Genomic DNA, 22,836 nt, shown 5'->3' with positions numbered 1-22,836 from the left:
TACCCGGCAAATGACGAAGGAAGACGATAAATCTCCCGGCTAAGAGGCTAAAATTTTCTGTCTTTTCCTCCGCTTAACCGGGAGGGAATCCGTCCGGAAAACCCCTCCGCGCTTTCCAACCCTTTCCGGATTACCTAAGGGGAGCGACCGAAACCGCGGCGGCATCCCCATCTTCCCCAAATACAGTGGCGTAGCGAGGGGGGTGCAAGGGGGTGTATCTCGCTCCGGGCGCCCAAATGGTCTCCAAGACAAACTATATGTGTTTCTGGAAGGGAGAGGGGGCGCCAATAGTGTCATATCCCGGGCGCCAGTTATGTTCGCTACGCCACTGCCCAAATACTACTTTTAATGGGGAAAGTGTTTAAAGGCCTTCTTTTCGGGGAAAATTTCTGGGTTTTTGGCAAAAACCGTAAAGTACGAAACCGTTGGGTGAAAGACTTTCTCCCGCGCGCTATTTGCTTTTACCACACGTCCAAGTTTCATTTTCCCCGTTTCGGGCCATCCCCGAAAGAAACGAATACATCGCACGGGATTTCTTCCTCTCTTTTATTGACTTATATATAAAACTGTACACGTCTCTTATGTACACAATTATACACGCCGATTAATCGGCCCGGGTCGACGGCCGCGGCGGGCCTCCGTACATAAATAAAAGTTATCGGAGATTATAAAATGTATTTATTTCTTTATTTCGTCGATAAAAATTCTCCGGTCGACCATTAGAAAAAAGGAAAAATTGCGGAAAGGTCGGGCCTCCCGCCTTCCGATATCCCGGGCGCGGAGGGACGAACGGGGATGGAGTGTACGGGAAAAAACAAATCCCGCCGTAGGGTGAAGGAACGTTTGGGCGGACCACCTCCCGGTTACGGGCTCCAGAGGCGGGCCGGAAGCGCCCGCTTGCCGATCCACACAATTTCTCCATTCGTCACCCCCTCAGCGCGCGGACCGCTAACCCACGCGGGAGCGCGCGCGTACGAATTTCTTTCGTCCACCGTAAAATCCGGCGGGTTTTAAATAGGGGCGGCCGGGACGGGACCCGCCCTCCCGGCGGCCGGCAAAGGCGACGATCTAGGGAGAGACCGGGGTCAACAGGCGGTGATCCAGCCGCAGTTCACCATGAAGTTGATGATCTTCCGTCGGTGGGTCTTGTCCAGTTCGGCCGGATATCTGGTCTTGACCGTCCCGCCCTGCCTCCTGTCCAGGTAGTCCTGCAAAAGAACCGCCGAGTTTAAGTCCCTTCCCGGAAACGTCGCAACGGAAGAGTTTCCCGCGGACCGATACCGTCCTTCTCTTCCAAAGTCTAAACGGTCCGCGCCTTCCCCCGTCTACGCCCAGCGGGATTTTTCTTCCCGCCTTTTAATCTAAGGGAATCTGAAATCCCTTACGCTCCGGCAACAGACGTATTCCCGGACGTAGACATAGACAGAGGAAGACTTTCCGTCCTTTTATTATTTTAACTTCCGCCGATAAACGGAACGCGGGGGAAGAAAACAAAAATAACCGGATTACAAAATGTTTTATTATATTCTCCCCCGATAAAACGGATAAAAACCAACTTACTTTTAATAAAATGGTTTTAAACGAAATATAATACAACGGCTTCAGTCCTAGGGACGAGCACAGCTAAAAAGATAAAGAAATAAATGCTTTAAAAACCCGGGATAAAACTATAAAAAGTTGGAAATATTTTCCATTAATTTAATTAATCGGTACCCAAATCGTAATGTGTCCTTACCGCCCAGGTAACAAGTTACCGGCAAATACGGCCAAAACCGCATTAGCGGGTTTTGCCGTATTTGCCGGTAACTTCTCGTTTTAACCCGCGTTTTAAACCACGGCCAAACCCGGGTTAAAACGAGAAAATCCGATTTTGGGCCAGATTATTCCTTAAAAAAAAAAGAAAAAAACTTTCTACCGCATTGAATTGCGCACCTTTTTTTCGCGCTCCGAAAGAAGGTTGTATCCGGGTTGGGCTGACGCGTCCACTTCCTTGGATTCTTCTTTGGTCTCGTTTTCTCCTAATAATTGAAAATGTCCGTTAAATGGCTAATCGCGCGTGACGTAACCGGAAGAAAAGGCTCAAACCCGTCAATCTCCCACCTTGCTCTTCGGAAGAGATGTCGTTTCCGCTCTTGTCTCTGAAATTTTCCAAATAGAAAATTAGTCAGGGGCCGGCAAATGCTCGCATTTATAATTTATGTGTACTTACTCTTGTTTTTTCGACACGTTCGACCTTCTGTGAATCGAGGCGCAGTTACTCTAAAACGTAGAAATAAAAAAACCGTTTCGTATGTTGTACCAGAATATATCTTAGAAAAATACTTCAAATTAATTCTTACGGATTTCTTTTTGTTTTCTTTCTTCTTCTCTCTTTTATACCTGGCCGTTTCGAATTCTGCGCATTCTACACGGAAAAAAGTTCGTCTCCGGTTACATAAATTCACTCGTATCAATCAAATAGCATTTTATCGTAATTATTAGTTTTTTTCAGATTTCGTGCCTATCGCCGGGTTTCTTAATAAATAAAGAATGAATCTAATTTTAATCTTATCCAATCTCGCTAATTGCAAATGAATACAACACCGCCTCATAAAAAAACTTCTATATGTACGGATGTTAGTGTTTGGGGGGGACACGATTTTGTTCGCCCCGTCTGAAGCTTAATAACTGCGCTCTGTGTTGAAAATTTCTGAAATTTTGCGGGGAGGTTCGTGTATTAGGGGATCGATTCTATTAAATTTTGGTAATTAAATGTCGAGGGGACGGAGAGATAAAGGAGGCAGTTCGTCGTATCTCCAGTAGGGTCGGACTTAGTGACGATTTTACCGGTTATTAGCATTTACATTTTTTTTATAAAACCCATTCCTACCCTCAAAATTTACCTTTTTGCCATTTTATAACAGTTATAATATAATGAGTTTTTAAATAAAATATGATAACGGATGGCGCCAACAAAATTTGAAATGTTTCCGGAAAAGTCCAGCAACTCGTTTTTTAACACGCTTCCGCAAACGGCGTGAGACGATTGGTTGCCCTGACAATAATAGTGATTTCACACTCGTGTGACGAAACAAGAATACTAAAAGTTTCTTAAAAGTTGTCCAATCGGTCGAATATTTTTTTATCAAGTGTAAGTCCGATACTATTTTTATAATGTAATTCGACTTCGGTTATATAACATTACGGTTAATGTTACCTATGGTTCCAAGATGGCGGCTCGTCTCTGATTCCAGCAAATAGAAGAAGGGAAATAGTGGAGACGCACGTTCTAACGCTAACCTAACCTAACCTATTCTAATAAATTACCAACATAATTATTAGAAAAGGTTAGGTTAGATTAGAACGTGCGTCCCCACTGTTTTCTTGCTGGAATCAGACGAGCCGCCATCTTGGAACCATAGGTAACAGTAACCAAAATTATTTTATTAATTTAAAACGTAGTAAGGGTGGAAAATTATCGTGTTTTAATTTTTGTTTACATCATTTTGCCCCAAACAATTAAATAATCTACGCTTCTGTTAAAAACTACAAGATACAAAATAGCGTTTGAGTGATGCGGAGAACGGGAAATTCGACTGAGAGTGATGTTACTTAGAAAATAAACAGAGTTACGTCTTTATATTTACATTTCAAAAATCTGGATGTTACTAATTTAAAATGTAGTTTTTCGTTATTTTTATTATACAAAAGAAAACTTAGACACGATTAAAGTTCTTGTTTATATCGTTTCTATAATTTATTATAAAAATAACAATTTCGGAGAAACGTTAAGAAGATTTAAATAGAAAGATTAACCCGACTTTCCCATGGCTAACAGGCTATTAAATTCGGACTCCAATAGAGAAACTGAAAAATAACACTTTGAATGTATAGTGTTACGAATTGAATTTTTATTTAATTATATGTTAACAGATAAATACACCGATTTTATATTTATTTTAACAATAAATTCGGTTGTGTCAAAACTAAAAATAAATTCCCCAGAGTGAATATGTTAGCAGATATTCTTCTGATACTATTCCTGTAGTGTATTTTGTAACCTTCTGCAATATTTTAAGTTGTCATATTCGGCCCTTTTTAACACATTTGACAGACATACAAACCAGAAACTATTTGAAAAATGCTTTGCCCGACATTTATAATATAAATTGATTTACCATAACCATAATTTTGAAAACAATTAACAGAAGTTAAACACAGTATATGATTACTAGTAACTTACTACATGTAAAAACTTACTATTATAACAGAAAGGATTGCCATTTAACATTTGCATGTGTCAAAGATATGTTTAATAATGAATGGGGAAAATACCAAATACTCTTTAAATCTACTGTTCTCTGAAAATAATTTAGGATTGCTTAAACGTGACATTGAAGAGGGGCTTTAGTAATCCAGTTGTAAATATGTTACATATAAAACAGATCAGGAAATTTAATACAGTATGGTAATTGTTAATCAGAGAAGGGAGAAAAAAAATTTGGTGACACAATTAACGTCACCAAAATTACTTTTTCTCCATATGTTAAGTAAGTATAAATTAGATAGGCAATAAAACAAAACATAGTACAGTTAAATATAACAGAATAAATGCTATGCCACAGAATAACTCGGATTAACTAATAGATTTAAGCAAAAATAATAGAAAATAGTATATTGTGTATAACTTTCCTTTTTGCTAAAAAATACTGCTGGGATTTACTACTTAAATGTATTATTCATAAAAATAATAAATTGTATATTTTCATCAAGAAACAATAAACAAAATCCAAAATTAATTTCTGTACAAATGCAAAAATTTTAGAATAAAAATAAGAAATTATTGCTAAGTTCTATGTTTAAATGAAATGTTTTTCAAGAATATAGACTTTAAAGCCAATTTATTAGATTTGAATCATAAATTTTTGTTCTAAATTCTTGAACAATTCATTTTGTTAATGTTCCCAAAATGCACAATTGGTCTTAGAGTTAAAATAGTATTTTGGATTGAATGAATGCATATTATTCTACGTAGAATATTAATCTGTAGATATATATGAGATGACAAATGTGATTAATTACAGTAAAAGAAGTGATAAAATTAAAAAAAACTAAAAGCTATTCTTCTATTCAAAATTTTTATGGGGATACGTCTGGACCTCGAATGATAAAAGTCTAAAACGCAAACGCATCACTACAAAATAAACAAAATGTAGGCTGTACTTCAAAAGCAAACGGCATTTTTGACAGATTGGCCTTCCCTATTACCATCCATATTAACCCTCATTGGCCGCATCGCCACAAAACAAGAAATGTTCCCACAAAAGTCCGTTAAAGTCCGAGTAAGCTCGGACTTTAACGAGACGATTCCCAACAGTCGCAGTATCGACACAACTAACTAGTTCTGTGGGCTAGAGTTTAGGTGTAATATCTCGATCCTAGAATAAGTATAACGGCAGATATTACAATTTTAAAATTTATAACACAACAATTTTTTAATAAACAATCATCTCTTAAAAGGCCAGCTACAGAAACTCCTTTAAAAATTATTCAGTTTGGTTTACACAACACAACAAATGTAATTTGAATAATTAACAAAGTTTTAATCTCAAATTGTTGTACCGAACAAAATATTTATTTTCAAAATAAATACCATCTTATATTGTTCTAACCAGAATAAGAATTTCGCCTTTTATTAATTCTGTTATCGGTTTAGTCGGTTGTGTAATAGTTTCCGGATGCCAGTGAGATTAATAAATATAAAACTTTTTCCTTATTCCTTTAACGACAGTACAGTTTTCTTGCAATGAATATTCCAGAAATGACGTTTTTATTAAGAATTTGATATTAAAATAATTATAAATTCCAATTTAATAAAAAGCAATTAAAAGAACGAATCATTTAATTTTGTATAATGAGAAGAAAATGGTTTATTATAAATTATGTTTTATCATGTAAACTATTCGCATAATAAATAATGTGTAAAATAAACAAATGGGCATTATTCACTTATTTTATAATTTTAATATATTCTCATTTATGTGTATATTTGATGCAATGAAAAGGAATGCTTAACTGTTTCATAACACTAATTTTTACCTTATTAGAGACTTCTGGGAATGTATTTTAAGATGCAATCTACCGTATATCTCGACGGATAAGACGAGGTAGAAATTTTCGTCAAAGTTTTATAGTTTTAGCATATATCTGTCCTATAAGACGACCCCCAAACTATCAATGGCCTATGAATTTCGTTTAGATCGGCGATCATTATCTGGATAATGACACTATAGCGTATATGAAATTATGTCCTATTCGTAATTTTTTGAAAGATGGTCAAATTTTATTTTCTTGCATCTGGCGGCACTGCCTTGCGATTATTGCAAACACTCACACTGATTCGGGCATTCGAGTAACGACCTCGACTATTCACAAAAACATCGTACGGCCCATTCTATTTTGTGGACATACTCTACTCTCTACTAGTAAATAATTACGGTTTGTCCGTTTTACTATTATGGTTTTAATTTACATAAATTTCAATCGAATTTTTTTGTATCTGTCCTATAAGACGACCCCGGATTTTCGGGGCCTTTTTTTATGATTCAACTATCGTCTTATCTGCCGAGATATGCGGTGATTGTAATCTGGACATCTTTAACTGCCTGAAATATTATAACTAAAATATTTGAATTTCTCACCGTCTAATTTCGTCAAGCCATTTCTCCTATACTTCATAAGTTCTTTTATTCTAGCTTTACTTTCTTTTTCCTCTGAAACAATTTAATAATAATTAGACACTAAAAACAACCAATTATAAAAAAAATATAACAAATCAGAGATTTTTTAGTACTAAGAATTTAAGCGAATGATTAATTTTGTATAGGTATTTGAGAACGTTCGTAAGTAAATGGAAAATGAATTTTTTAGATTGCTTCCCATTCAAAGTAATTTGTTGCTACAAAATGACATGGGAGCCGTAAAAATAAAGTACCTTTTCTTTGTTTGTTCATTCCAATAGATAATTAACTGGCTGAATATATGTCATATTTCAGGATATACCTTGAAATTGACAAATTTATTAAACCAGAAAATGCTTTTGGCAGATTAAAAAATGGAGTCTTGTTCAAATATCCGTGTTGTTTTTCTCGACATTGCTGTATTATTCATAAATTATTTGGATTTTAATGTATCTTTTATTTCTACATCTTGATTTAACTTATTCTAATATAAAAAAATTTAATTTAAAAATATAGTTTTTAATTTTGCTTATCGATATCTTTTGCAAGAGTTTAAAATAAATTTATTAAATTAACAATTAATCACAAATGTTAAAGAAGCATATTTAAAAAAAGTCAAAATACTTTGCAAATTTTCAAATAATTGTGTCTGCTCAGATGCAGACTGAAACTGGCAGAAGACTCTGGTTTTATCTTGAAATTCTCTATAAAATATACAAACAGAAAATAATTATAATAAACTTTTTGTAATCGTCACTCCTTTAAATACGTATTCGAATCCGCTCACTTTTCGTCTTTTGACGGCTTCTTCTTCGACGTCGTCGACTTTTGTTTGTTACAAGTGTTAAAAAAAAGGCTCACTAGTCCGTGATTTCTCGATAGCCTTTTTCTCCTGAAACGTTCGCGCACCCTTCTCGTGTACATGTCGACTTGCGCCAATTTTAAAGCTGTTTGAAATGGACAATTATGAAGAGGTGTCGAGAAACGAATACGTCAAAACCATAAAATCGTACCTATGTCTACATCTTCGTCTTCGTTACTTATTTCTAAATTGCACACTAGAGATTCTGCCTCGTTATCGTATTCCTAAAAGAAAAATCATCAAATTTATAAATTATAAAAGAAAACAAAAGAGTAAATAACAATCTATTTATCAGTTAAAGCCCGTCATTTAAACTTTAACTTTGCATTAAAATTTAAATGATAGACTTTAGCAAAATTATTAAAAGATAGCTCAATAATTTAAAACTTGTTATTGTATTAAACCAACAGGAAAAATTAAGCTTAACTGTTGAAGGGCAAGTTCTTCAGAAATAGGAAAATACCTCATAAATAATAGATAATATATTTAAAAAAAACAAAATCTTACTGGACGTGGAACAAGCTTTTCCTTATTTATTTCGTGAGCAAACCATTTAAAAATATTATTGATATTGTATTATAATTGACATATAATTACCTTGTATTTTACATTTTAATAAATAATACGATTATATCAATTATAAAGAATTTTCTATTCGAAAAACAGTTATATGAATATGAATACAATAATCAATACTAAACAACATAATATATATATATATAATAAATAAAAATGACATGTAGCATTAATACTTATTTACTTAATTTATTTAATTGCTTCAAGGTATGGCACACAATATTCATAAAAAAACTTTATTATTTAGCAATAAGGAAATAAGGAAGTTTTAAATCAAATTCAAAATCCCAACTTATATCGACTACATACGTCATCACATTTTTAAACGCAAACAAATATTGTGTTTTGTTTGTGTATCGAAATAAAGAAAACAACTTCAGATACAAGATCTCTACCAAACATAAGTATACTATATATAAAAATTCTTCTAATTTTTCAATCAAATTTCTATATCTTGCATGACCATAACTATTTACTGTAATAATAAATGGATAACATTTTCCTCCTTATGACGGACATTTAATTTACCAGATTGTAAACTTGCATACGTAGCTACGTACTTTCGGAATTTCTCTTCTGTGGTTGGCAATTTACAAAAAGTTTATAAAGTTTATCGTACCTAATTATAAATGAGTTTCTTTCAGCAAGTTTCGTTAAATGTGTTATAATTTAACTTTAATTGTTAATCTTTAATGCCGTCCGTAATCTTAATCTTCCAACTCTACGGAGCAATTTGCCGCATCTGATAGTCTTTAAGTTATTAATTAATATGTACACGTGTATAAAAATTTATCTAAATTACTGGAAATAATTGAATATAATTTGTAAATGCTGTATATAATAACTAGTAAATTAGTAGTAGTTATTTTTTAATAATATCAATATTCTGATAACATGTTTCATTTTTTTTTTTTGGTATTGTATATCCGGTCAATGATGAAACTTATGTCGTGTCCATCTTTTTCTAAAACGGTTCTATCTACAATTCTTATTTAATTAAAAATTTTAGCTTTAAACTAATTTCATAACAAGTATATTAATCTTATTATTATAATAATTGATATAAACTCATATATATTAAAGATTTAGGATATTTAAGAGGTTAATAATTGTCTTTGAGTCTCAATTTCTTTGAATTCTGACTATATTTCATTATTTATTTATTCATTAATATATAAAGTTAATATCAGAGTTATCATTAGAAGTAACATTATCTTCTGTTTGATATAAAGACTGATTTTATTTGTTTTCTATTTTTATCGTAAACTTTGGAAAGACAAACACTAAAAAAAAAGTTACTGGCAAAAAATCTTGGGTCCGATCGTAAAGGTCTCTTGTTTTTGTCGACATTCGATCCAGGTGTCTGCTCGTTAACTAATTGCGCTTACCGACGATTATTAATCTCGTTTAATGACGTTCTTTTTTTGTAATTTTAAATGGAACGTTGCCCCATTTTTGAAATTTAATTAACAAAAGTCGTAAGTAAATAAATCCTTCTGACCTCTAAACGTATTTACTTTGTTAAAGTAACTTTTTAAATGGCGTAAACTGATAATTTGTACATCCGACACTTTTTCCTTTTCTCCGTGAATTTACCAGTTTCGAAACATAAACACGAATCATCATTTGTGCAACCGTACATTGCCATATAAGAAGATCCTTGACTTTACATCTTTAAGACATAATAAAATGCATATAAATTTTTTTACTGTTTTCATAATCATTTAAAATGAAGATTTAAAAACTATAATAAACTGAGTATTTATTTTATTAAGGTTTATAGCTTTAAATATTCAATTGCACTTACATCTTTTAGAAATACGAGAAATTCACTCTTTAGTGTCTTTTTAAATGTTGTATCAATAAAGCATTTAATTGCCATTTTTAGTTTTCATAAAATTTACTTTAAAAATACATTATATTATATTATATTTTATGCAATTTGTATAAAATATTATATAATTTCCTATCTCAAATTTAAAAGCTGATATCTTCAAAAGTACAGATCACAATTTTAAATATTTATTTTTATTTAAATTATATTGTTTTCTGCCAAATAATAAAAATTGAAATAAGAGATATCGTAATTAACAATCATCACATAAACGAACGAATAAAAATATCTCGAGAGTTTCCAGTTTACGGTTTACTCTGACGACAAAGAGGGAAAAAATAAAAAAAGGGACAGTTTCTCTTAGAAGTTATTGATACACAAATTTTCAGGAAATTCTAAAAACACGAGGTCAACAGCTGTGTCGAATTGACCCGGAATTACCCAGATGTTTTTGCCTTACAAATATTAATGGCAGTTTCTTTTACCTTGCATCACAGTCTCTTAGAAAACAAATCTGAGGTTAATAAAGTTAAACATATTACAATTAGTCACGTTACTTAAAATTATGTTAAATGTAAATTTTATAAACTGAAAATGAGTCCATTTATCCTATTAAAACGTTACAAAAAATGTTAAGTTATTAAAAAAAAACATTCAATTGTGATTATGACAATCGATGCCTTCGGGTCTTTTAACAGAGGTTAGGTCAATAATCTTAAGATGTTTATGCAACTTTCAATTATACTAATTTAGAAACAGATTTAATATTTAATTTAACGTTTATTAGGACATAAACCTAACTTAATATTTTAAATACATCTATGAATTGAATTTTTATTAGGTAAAGAATGAATTAATATTTAACATTTGATAAATAAAAGCTATTACCTACGTAACTTGTTTTTTTTTTTTTAAATAAAGAAACTAAAAATGCATAAAACTTAATCACATTAATTTTAACTGTATCTAAAATTATTCAAACCGAGTTTATCATTCGAAATATGTATTTACTATTACATAAATTAACTAATATAACTGCTACTTTTCAGATAATCAAGACACATTAGTTTCTTTTAAAATTAAAAAATAAAAATAAGCACTAAATGCACGAGTATTATCTATACTTTGTTAAATCTACATAAAAACTAAATTTATAGAATTTTAATCATTATTTCTTTCCAAGATATAGAGAAGACGGCAAAATTTTAAATTTCTGAAAACCGAGTTTTAGAAGCACTCTAAACTCTATGTAAATAGGAATCCCATTTCCATCTTTCAAAAAATTTAACCAAAAAAAAAATGTTTATTTATTTATTTATATATTACAGTAATCATTACATTAAACAAGAAAAATAAGTGACCTATTTCAAGAATACCAGAAAGTGTATATGACCATATTTTAAGAAAACAGAGGGATACAGACAGTAATAAAAGTGACGACTAGATGGACTAGATTTAATTTAAACACATAAAATGAAATAAAAATAGAATCCTGCTACGTTGAAGTTTTAAATGGTTAAATGAATTTATCAACAAATGAAAATTTAATAAAAAAAATAATCATCGTGAAGAAACTAATTTAACCTTTAAACTGTCTCGTCTTTTCTTTTGCTATTTTAAACGTTTTCGATATATGACGTCGTCTTGTTTTATCGAAACCGATAAACATATTTAATTATTTGCAACACGTGGTTAACGAACAAGAACTTTGAAATGTCTTACAAATCCCCGAAAATTTTGCTTCGATTAACGACGCGACAGAACTGTCCGACGTCATTTTGGTAAATAATAAAAAAGTTTTCGAAAATTAATTTTGTGCACGTTTGGTTTAAATTCTCATCTCGTAACCGACTCGAAAGGAGTTATGACTGGCTTGCATCCAACCAAAACTCGTACTGATATAAATAGCTTTAACAACAGGTAGGAAAGAAGATTTAATTATTATTTCATAAACCGACCAAACATGTGAATTAGTACAGTAAAGAGCATTTACAACCAATCTTATAGAAGTCATAAAACATTCAAGTTATTCATAAACATTTTCAAAATTTGAATATCAGAAGGCAACAAATACCAAAATATACATAAAATAATTCAAAAGTATGAAGAACTAGCATTAAACACACACACTTTTAACCGTTGAATGAATTTGTGTTTTATTTTTCAAATTCAATATAAATGACAATACTCATTTACAAAATTATAATCGATATGTTAATTCGATCCATTGTTTAAACCATTTTATGTCCTTATCCGTAAGTCATTCGATTGTTTTCCTTTTTAGCATTAACGACAACATTTCCTTTACGATCTTATAAGCCTATTACTAATTCTTCTATTGTTATAGTGTTGCTTACATTACCTGGAAAATATTTTTATTTTTTGTTTTATTTCACAATAATATTTTAACTGTAAACATATACAGCACTGTCTTTGCAAAATATTTACTATTTCTGTTAATGATTTTTCTTCCTAGCTCGACTTCTGCCGATAATTCTGTTTTAACGTTCCTGCTTTACTTGGATATTCATATTTTTCTTGCCTGGTTTTTGCTTTAATTGTATATAATACATACTATTGTAATACTTTTATTATTCTTTAAGTTTCTTATATTAAAGGTCTTTTAATCAGTTTTTAAAAATCCTACTTTATATTTTAGTGGATTTTTCAGTGTGTTAGTCCTTTATTATGAATATTTGTATTTATTCACTTATAATTCTAATATATACAATACCCAAAGAAATATTTTCCATTGAATTTACTGATTTAATTCTATTTCTACTTTAAAAAATGTTTTGATAGAGAAAATGTAACAAAAGCACAGCATTAAGCATTCTAGTGCTTTTGAGTTATTACAATTTATCTTCAAGAATATCTTATTGATGTGATTTTGTATTCTATTAGTCTTTTATTGTTTAATTTTATAGTTTACGTTCATTATTTAATTCACTATTAACACAGTAAGGTCTCATTTTATGAAACTGTTAGGCTCCCAGTCCTAACAATTTTCTCATTTTATTTAGATCAACAATGTTTTCTTCTTGTAAGAACTGAAGGAATGCTGTTTGTTGGGCCTTTTTTCTTCTCTCCTCCAACATATTATATGGTTTGAGAGCATTTGTTACAGCTCTATAGAGTTTCCAGTCAGGATCATTATCATGAAGAGATTAATAAGAAGTTTGTATCAATATTAAAACTATTTTAAATGTCTTTGTGGTGTGAACTCTCAGTGGTTGACATTGATGATGTCAACATTCTTGACCATTTCACACACACCACCAGTTATATCTTAAATGTGTATAAAACCAGAAAAGTCTGTATTAGGCCACAATTTCTACCAGATATCATTCATACATGAGCACGACACTTCTTTCCAGGCTGCTAAAATGTTTGCTATGCTCTTAAGAACATTAAAAGACTTCCAGTGATATGTGGCAGACAACAAATCGGATGCCTCCTTAACAATCCCTCCGAATGTTCTGCGTAAGTAGACTTAATATATGCATTTAAGGCTGCAAAAGTGTTGACTGGCAAATAAATTGCCTTAACATCCAAGATATCAATATGTAAATCTTAAAGGTTTCTTGAATGCCTAGGAGTGTTGTTATGGACTAAAACACCTTCATCAGGCATTATTTGCAGCACAAAATTTTGCAACTTCTAAACAAAACTATAAGGAATACCATTCAGTAAAAATTGTCTGAATTAACCATGCTTTTTTCATTAAACTCCACATAACATGCAAACAAATCTTATCAATACCTTTCATAACACGAGATATCTCTGCATGGTGCATAGTAGTTTAGTTTGAATGTGTCCAATCCTTGTCACCCAGTAGCAATGCAAGTTGATCTTTTTCAGCCTTAAAATCAGGACCAGACTTCGAATCACAAGTTCTGTTCATCCTACTAGGCAATCCCAGTACAATGCTATTTCATTCATTTTAAAACAGTCAATTCAACTTCAAAAATTATTTTCTATTGCATCAATCAACAGCACTAATAATTTTTTCCATGTTTTTCTATTGCTTCACACCTTGCTGCACTTGTATTAACAATTCCTGCATATAAACCTTTAGACTCTAAATTGGTTACTATTATTGAAACTGTAGGTGCCAACTTTAATGCTTTATATATACCAGAATGATGCTTGCTTAATTCAATGTGTCAAATCACTTCCATTTTTCCTCAGTAGTATGCAATTTTCTCATTTTATTTTATATTTTATGGCTGATTGGTTTGATGAAATATGGAAGTTACGTAACACATGCGCGACCTGCCAAAAGGGAGTGCCTTCCGAAAGGACATTCTGTGGAAAATTGGTTCTTTACTTAGGTGTTAAGACCAGTGACAAAAACTAGAAAAACTCCATGTGGCCACTCCGTTGATGAGATGAACTTCTTAGTAACAAAAAAGAATAGTATACTTTTGTTAACTTTTGGAACCTAACCCATTTTGTATTAGCCCTTTGTTTTGCAGAGCACAGATTCACATAACACTGCACTTTTTCGAAACACAACTACCATGCTATATGAGGGATACTTGTACTAGTTTTTTACAAAAATAGTGTCAAACTTCTTAACAACCATAATATTACAATGCCAATATTTATACTTTTGTTTTTACCTTCTTTTTCATGTTTTTGATTTTTTTGCTATTGATTTAAAAATGCTGATTTTTAATGTGAATCTTCACAAAAAGAGGAAATATAAAGAAAGGCTTAACGGTATATGTTTTATAATTTCTGTCATAATCACAGGAACTGTTTGTTTTTTTAACGTTTCCATACAGCGCAGTAACTAGCCTTTTATGTGCCTGGTGTGAGCATCTGTAACTATGCCCCAAAACTATGACCCAAAACTTGGTCCAGGTCATTTCTGCACCCCCAGGGTCTACACCTTGTGCCTGGGCACCGCTGGCACTACCCTAGTTACAGCACTGTCTCCATAGTGACAAAATTCCATTTGGCATTCCCAAAGATTAGTTGTAATAACTCTAAAGCAGTAGAACATTTAATGTTTCCAAATTTGTTTTGTTTTGTTTCCAATGTTTCCAAAATTGTTTTTTCATGCTTTTGTTACATTTACTCCATCAAAGCATGTCTTTTGTTTTAACTCTTTAATGAAGTTAAATAAAAATCAGACACTAACAGAATTAATATATATATATATGGCAGTGTCTGTAAAAAGGGATGTAAGGTAAAACCACGCTTTTGAGAATCAGATCTGTTATTATTATGGTCCATTTTTATAATACACAGAAAATCGATAGCAAAATCAAAATTAAATTGCTTTTTATAATTAAAATACCAATTTTCTCTTTAGAAACTATTATACTAGGAGAATTTAGTCTCTTAAGCACAGCAATGGCTTGCAAAATCACATTAGATCATTAGGAGGCACTAAATTATGCAACTTGTGACTCTGCTTAAGCAGTAAATTTTTACCTTTGTTATAAAACTTGCTTAACTCACATAACCTTGTGCAAGATATAACATGTTAATGTATATATGGTCAAGTTTTTGAAAAAAACCAGAAAAATAAGATTTGTGTTCAAAAAACATTTGGCAAGAGCTTCACTGTATTTTGACTGTTGGGTAGCACATGCTCATTTGCTTATGTTTTCACAATGCAAAATTTTTATTACTACTTCTAGCTGGAACTACTTTATAAATTGACACTATACTGATCTCTTCGCACATTTCCAACAATGCTGATATATACATAAAGCAAACGTTTTTGGCCTCTTTTGTGGGCCAGCGTCAGGCTTTTTATCAAAGATTTATTAGTCGAACTTTTTAATTTGGAACACTTTTTTCGAAAGAAAAATATTCTGAAACAAGCTCTATTTAAATTAACTAAACCATCCGCTTTTTCAATTACATCATTAACTAACGTCATCAATGTCCAAACCCTTAACAAATTTATACCTCACAATAAAATCACAGCCATAATTTATAATTTTTTTTATCACAGCCATAATTTATAATTTTAAGATGAGCTTAAAAAAGAACAAAATTTTCCAACTTATTTAACATGGGAAGACATTCGACCTCTGTCATGACACACCATTTTATTACTTCTATTAATGTGCAAAATTTTGTTGAAATCGGTCACGTCATTACTTCGAAACACATTTTGTGGAGATTTGTCAATTTGAATAATTGCCAAGAAAACTTGCTCACTGTGCTTCAATTAAATATTACTTCATTTAAAGCGTCTTTTATATTTTGTATTAATAAAGCAATAAGATAAAAGGAATACTACTGGTAATAGTCTGTAAACATTAAAATTTTCAACATTTATTTTACAAAAAGGTATCAATTTAAATTACCCCATTAATATGTGGAATAGTAGTTAAGTCTTGTAGTCTGGCAACACAACTACATGGTTGACACAATCACGTTGAACGCTTACATAAGCATTCTCGCAGATGTAATAAACAAATGAGAAATGATGTGACAGACTGCAGTAAACCAGTGCTGAGCATGAGCTGAGTGACATGGCGACCACAGAACACTTGGGTACTGTCGCAAGTGAAAATCGGCACACCTACATCAAAATCGAATTGTTACGTGGGAAAACATCCATAGAGCTGAGTGACATGGCGACCACAGAACACTTGGGTACTGTCGCAAGTGAAGATTGGCACACCTACATCAAAATCGAATTGTTACGTGGGAAAACACCCACAGACTTCCACAAAGCATTGGTGGAAGTGGGTGGAGGTGACACTATTGACCAAAGCACAGTGTCTTGATGGGCGGATCACTTTCGTCACGGCTGCCAAAGCATCTTCAACAACCTGAGATTTGGATAAATAACTGCGACTGATGAGACAACTGTGGCACATGATGCAGAACCACATGGAGAGGATCATCTTCGATGAGATTGCTGCAAAGGTGGGGACATTGCATTTTTTGGCACATCAAATGCTCGTGGTCAACTTGAAGAAACGAAAGATCTCCATAAGGTGGGTGCCACATCAACTCACACTAGAATAGAAACGTCGTAGAATAGAAACGATGGAAACATCAACAGAATTGTTGAACAGATTTAACGCCTTGGGGTCTGAGTTCATCGAATGCATCATCATCATTGATGAGTAATGGGCCAGGGACTTCAAGCCAGAACTGAACTGAATGGCAAAGCAGTAGGTTCACCTCGATGGAAAAAGTTTCGCAGGGCTCAGTTGAAATTGAAGCAGATGATGATTGTGGCATATGACCATGAGAGTGTCATCTTGACAAAGTGAATTCCAATGGGCACAACTGTCACCAAAAGTTCTTGCAAAGTCTTTGATGAAAAATGCACAAGATATGTCCCAAGCTTCTTCAATGTGGTGTGTTCATTCTGTGCGATAACGCGCGACAGCATATTGTGACAACTGTGACCAACCTACTCAGGTCCTTTGGCTGGGAGATCTTGTCCCGTCTTCCATACAGTCTCAACCTCAGTCCCCCCTGACTTTGACTTGATCCCAAGCTCCAAGTTGGGGGGCCACAAGACTTCTGCAACTAAGGCAAATTGCTGCAAGGACAGCAATTTGCCTTGGTTGCAGAAGTCTCGTAGCCATTACCAGACACATTCATCAGCTCAACAAAGCGGCGAGCTGACGAGATTTGTGGACCTGCCTAAACACTGGCAGGCAGCAATTGATCACGAGGGAGACTACTTTGAAGGACAGTAACAACACACTCACTGTAGCATTCCTTGGTTTCAAATAAAAAAAATACTGTGCAAGACCTTCCTACTATCCCTCATACCTTAAACTGATCATATCAATTCTGTCTATAAGATGCAGTTTTCAGATTTTTGATTTTCACCTTAAGGTCCCTTTTTCAGACACCACCACGTATGTCTCAAATTAATACTTTAGATCAACCGTATCTTCCTTCTACATAATTAAAATACTATCAACATTTGATTATTCATTACATTTCTTAAAGCCGAAAAACTAAAATCTAACTAAAGAACCTTAAAACGGCTGGAGTAGTTTACAAGATATTTTGTACTTGTAAAAATCAGACTAAATATTATATAGTAGAAATGAAAAAATTACTTGAAAAAAGGTAAAGAGCATCAAGTAGCTATCAGATTAAGTATTATGGTATCACCATAGTATCAAGTACAATTTGTACAATTTCAATAATGGCATTAATGGTGATGCACGTTGGAATAGAATTTGTAAACCATAAATACATCACACGAGGATTGAATTGTATTGTTACCGAGGAGGCCGAAGCATTTGACAGGTAACTTATAATCGTATGACGAAGTATAAGAATTAAAAGTGATCATTGAATGAAAGATAAAATTTCTCGATTTAAACGTTGTTCGAAAGTTTTAATTACCTCCATTTATATTTTTAAATTAAAGTAAATTTTGACTGCATTGAACAATTTTTAAACTTTTATCATTTTTATTATAAAATCTATTTTACTTGTTCAAAAATTATTTTCATTGTCTTGGTTATAATAACTGTTGTTTTCCTACATTTTTAGACATTAACTAGGACAGCCATCAACTTAGTAAAAAGAAAATGTCTTCTTAATTTTCAAATGCACAACTAATATGCAATTCATGTGTTATATCATCTTTACATCCAATATACGTAAACAATTTACTATTTTATCTTTTCTTCTATCAAAAAGATAATTTGCCAAATATCAATTTAATGACTCTATCTTTGGTTTTCACATACAGTAGAGCATCGATTATCCGACTCAATTGGGGACTGGGGTTGGTCGGATAACTGAAAAGTCGGATAACCGAAAAGTATGAAAAAAATACATTATTAGTATAGTGTATTAGGCCTGGTTTAAATACTAGCCTTCCTTTCATGGTCGAGTCAGTGCTGCCAGCTAAAACATGCAAAAATTTAACAAAAATAATATTAAAGTAGCCAAGACATAACCAAATATAGTAGCGCCACATCACTAGCGGACATTTGAATTTGCAGACTGGAACGCGATCGGTTAACCGATAAGTCGGTTAATCGGGGGTCGGATAATCGATGCTCTACTGTGTTTATAAAAATGTATTTACTTGAATCTAAGACACACCTTAATTTCTAAATGCTCGGCCACAGATTTTTTAATAGATAACTTGAGACAAATTTATATCAATAGGATCAATATTTATTGCAATAAGTTATATATCGCATTCCATGGTATAAAAATTGGAAACCTCTTTATATGTTGTGTTAGGCTCTTTTGAATCCACACTAATGTTGTTTTAGTCACATTCCTGAGTATTAGTTTCAGTCATTATAGAAAACCAAACAACCACCGAATTACATTGGGCTACTTTTCTACGATTATATTTAATTAATTACTAAATTATTTAGTAATTAATTAAATTGCGAAAAAGTAGCCTGACATAATCTGGTGGTTGTTTGGCTTTACAAATTTATTGGAATTTGTGATGTTTGTTTATGTAGTTGTTACTGTGAAAGACTGAAATTAGAGAATGTCGATATTCTCCGGTGAATGTCGACACATACAAAATATGTCTGTGACAGACCAAATATTTGGTTATATTATTATACATTCGGACAGTCACCGGTGTATGTCGACAAGCACGGATAAGCTTTGGTGGAGGTCAAAACGACACTCGAGAAGCCGATGTCAACAGAGAGGTGACAGTCTGTCGCCAAATCCTTTGTGGGTAGGACAAGGTCGTACTTCTTTTCCTGGCAATGGTTTGGTGGAAACCACCCACTTTGTCACTGGATAGCGTTTTTGTTCTTTTGATCCAGTGAGGTGAGAATCAGTTTGTCAGCTTTATACCCGTAATCAGTTCGTAATTTGTAAAGGAAACTTACTTTCCATAGACAAGATTTCTTCTCAAGAAATATTGCTCAGAGAAGCAGCTGCAACTAATTCGAAAAAGTGGAGGGCAAGGCTATACATGCTGTCATTGTAAACAGAAGTGTTCCACAAATAAATGCAGTTTTAAAAGCAAGGGACTCTTGTGAAATTCAAAGTGCAACAGTTTAAGTTGTTGCAATAAATAAGATTGTATAATGTTAATCACATAATTTATGTGTAAGTTTATTATTGTATTATTTTCTTTAATGACTTAGAATGTACTGTTTTTATGATTTGAATGTACTGTACTGTTCATTTTAGGTTCAACAGTTTATTTACACATGCTGTTACTTAAGCATTTTCCTATTTTGACATATTAAAAAGTTGTATTTTTGTCTTAATGTAATAAAAATATTTTTATTCAACATTCACCATCAGTTCATGCCAAATGTCGACATTTGCCGGCGCAAGTGAGAAATAATGATATTTAGCAAATATTTCGTACATTCACAAAACGACAGTGTGAATGCTGACATTCACTGGAGAATGTCAACATTCGCCAGATACTGGCCATTCACAGTAACATAGTCATTATATATGTATAGTTTTAATTTTAGTTTTTCGGTTGTAGTAAACTAAACTTACACTGGATTCAATGTTCACATCATCTCATGTGTAATAATAATCATTGGAAATGCAACTTTTCTTGAAAGCATGCAACACAAGTTTTTCTGGGATTTTCATCCAAGTACTTATGACATTATTGTAATATACTGAGATTGAGCCAAGTTTACCCTTAAATATTTTATATTACTAATATTGGTCTAATAAAATCATTAAAATGATATAATTAAATTAGTTACAGAGAAATAACACACAACACCCTATTTTCAGAGATACTAAAACCTAAAAAAACTGCATCTTACATTCAAGTAAATAAAGTAGATGCACTATAGTGTGTTTCAGACCACCCATACCATATGTTTGTCTTGAAAATCATTTCATGTAAAAGATTAAGGAAAATTTTATAGTCAAACAAAGCCCAAGTTGATCAGTGACGCTGTCATCAATCAGAACCCAGCAGAAATAAAACTGACCAAGCTAGACTCTGAATTTGCATATTAGAACAGAGGTCAAGTATTGTTAAACAGAGCTTTTCTTTAGAAACAACTTTTGTTAGTAACATTTATCAACATCCTCACTGTATACAAAATGAACCAACCTTTTCTTTCACTATTTATTAATCACATTTATAAAATAAGCAATCATGTTGCAATACTTTAAAATATGATAGATTGCCTATTGATCTTTTAACTTCCAGTCTTTTTGTCTATTTGTTTTTGGTAATTTTTCAAACATTCATTTATATCAGAAAAATCATATCTTACAACAATGAAGACACTTTCAACATGTTAATGATATTTGGGTGAGTGTAAAGTAAATTTTATTATAGAGCTACAAAACACCTCTACACTAAGTGAAGTCAAACACCCAGAAACCTGTACAAATTAATTCTTAATAGTAACTTTACCTTTATACTAAACTATATTCGAATTTAATTTGGGTTGAACCGAAAGTTTGTTCAGTTTTTAGAAAGAAATGAAATATACTACTTTGGAATAAATAAAAGCCTTTAATCCACAATGTTTTCACTCTTCTGTTCAATAACCTTACACCACCTGATGTGTAGTTTCATAATTCTATCTGTGTAGAATTGAGTGGATTTCTAATTGAAGAAATTATTGATGTGATTTTTGATACCTTCTAAAGATTGAAATTCTGTGCCAATTAAATTATTCTGCAACAAACGAAAAAGATGATAGTCTCAGGAAACAATATCTGGAGAAAATGCATGGTGACTCTCAAAACATCTCAGTTAAAGCATAGAAGTTTTTGGCACATGTTTAACAATATGTGCGATCTTGCATTGTCATGAAGGAATACCACTCCCCGCCGATTTGCAAGTTTTGGATGTTCTTGATGCACTGCAGGCCTTTAGTTCATCCAGTTGCAGATAATATTTATTGGAATTAATTGTTTGGTTGTTGGATAAAAACTCATAATAAAGAACCCCTTTCCAATCCCAACAAACTGAAATCATTACGTTTCTGGGATGCAAACCAGCTTTAGGTTATGGCACTGGAAGATCAACTGACTTACACCAAGATTTCATGTTGAATATTGTCGTAAATGATCCATTTTTTATTTCCTGTTATTAATTTAATTGCCTTAAAAATGTATCGTCTTCATTGCATTTTAAAAGTGAATCACAAACAGAAACATGCTCAGTAAGGTTTTGTTCACTTAAGTCAGGGATGGGCAACCTTTTTCTATGTAAGGGCTGCATTTCAAAACTTTTGAACGAACGCGGGCTCCATACAAGAGAAAAGAGGAAGAAAAATGTCGGTAAATCAGAATTATTTATTCATATATAATTATAAATTAGCATAGGTATACTTAATTTAGCTTCCAGAACTGATGTAAACATAATATATCGGAAATGTTTCGTTAAATATTAGTCACTGCTAGCTTTAAATTAATTTCTATGCATCTGTTAGCTTGGTTTTTGTTTTAATTTTTACTAAATTTTTTGTGGAAAAACTATTCACATACATAAGTTGTAGAAAATAACATTTGAATTTTTACTGCATACTCCCTTAAGCTGGGAAATTGATATATTTATTAAATATGCAAATATTCGTAATGTCTACCTAAACAAGTTAAAACTTGATAAGAAGGACAGAGACAAGCGATTATGTAAATAATCAAACAAACATATATAATCTCTCTATTCACCGGAACTTGTAATAATAAAAGAAACCCTTCTAACCTTTTTTACCCGGTGTGGTTCTATTTTTAGAATCGCTTCGTTCTATTTACAGATTAGCAAACGTTTTCACAGCCCCTCCTGGGCTCTTCTCCGGAAAGAAAGAAATTTAAATTGCCCCTCCCCTCCGGAAAGAAATTTAAATTGAATATTTTCGAATGTTAACGGCCTATTCGACGAAGCCTGAAGAAGAGCCCAGGAGGGGCTG

General features: G+C 32.4%; 1 protein-coding gene across 8 annotated transcripts in view; it reads right to left on the bottom strand.

The window, feature by feature from the left end:
* Nucleotides 1–532: 532 nt before the first annotated feature.
* LOC136989236 (transcriptional adapter 2-beta-like) overlaps nt 533–22,836 on the bottom strand; it is a 69,682-nt gene continuing 47,378 nt past the window's right edge. For all 8 annotated transcript variants that reach the window (XM_067287335.1, XM_067287336.1, XM_067287337.1 and 5 more), the window contains 10 exons: nt 7,733–7,805; nt 7,507–7,666; nt 7,344–7,423; nt 6,681–6,752; nt 2,340–2,404; nt 2,210–2,259; nt 2,101–2,138; nt 1,933–2,018; nt 1,561–1,623; nt 533–1,208 (listed from right to left, as the gene is read on the bottom strand). In XM_067287335.1, coding sequence (XP_067143436.1) covers nt 1,086–1,208; nt 1,561–1,623; nt 1,933–2,018; nt 2,101–2,138; nt 2,210–2,259; nt 2,340–2,404; nt 6,681–6,752; nt 7,344–7,423; nt 7,507–7,666; nt 7,733–7,805 — 810 coding nt within the window. In that variant the 3' untranslated portion in view covers nt 533–1,085. The remainder of the gene's footprint in view (nt 1,209–1,560; nt 1,624–1,932; nt 2,019–2,100; nt 2,139–2,209; nt 2,260–2,339; nt 2,405–6,680; nt 6,753–7,343; nt 7,424–7,506; nt 7,667–7,732; nt 7,806–22,836) is intronic.

This window comes from Centruroides vittatus, unplaced genomic scaffold (genome assembly GCF_030686945.1).
Source record: "Centruroides vittatus isolate TY-2023 unplaced genomic scaffold, ASM3068694v2 scaffold_450, whole genome shotgun sequence".
Lineage (NCBI taxonomy): Eukaryota > Metazoa > Arthropoda > Arachnida > Scorpiones > Buthidae > Centruroides > Centruroides vittatus.
This window is presented reverse-complemented; position numbering and strand designations above follow the sequence as displayed.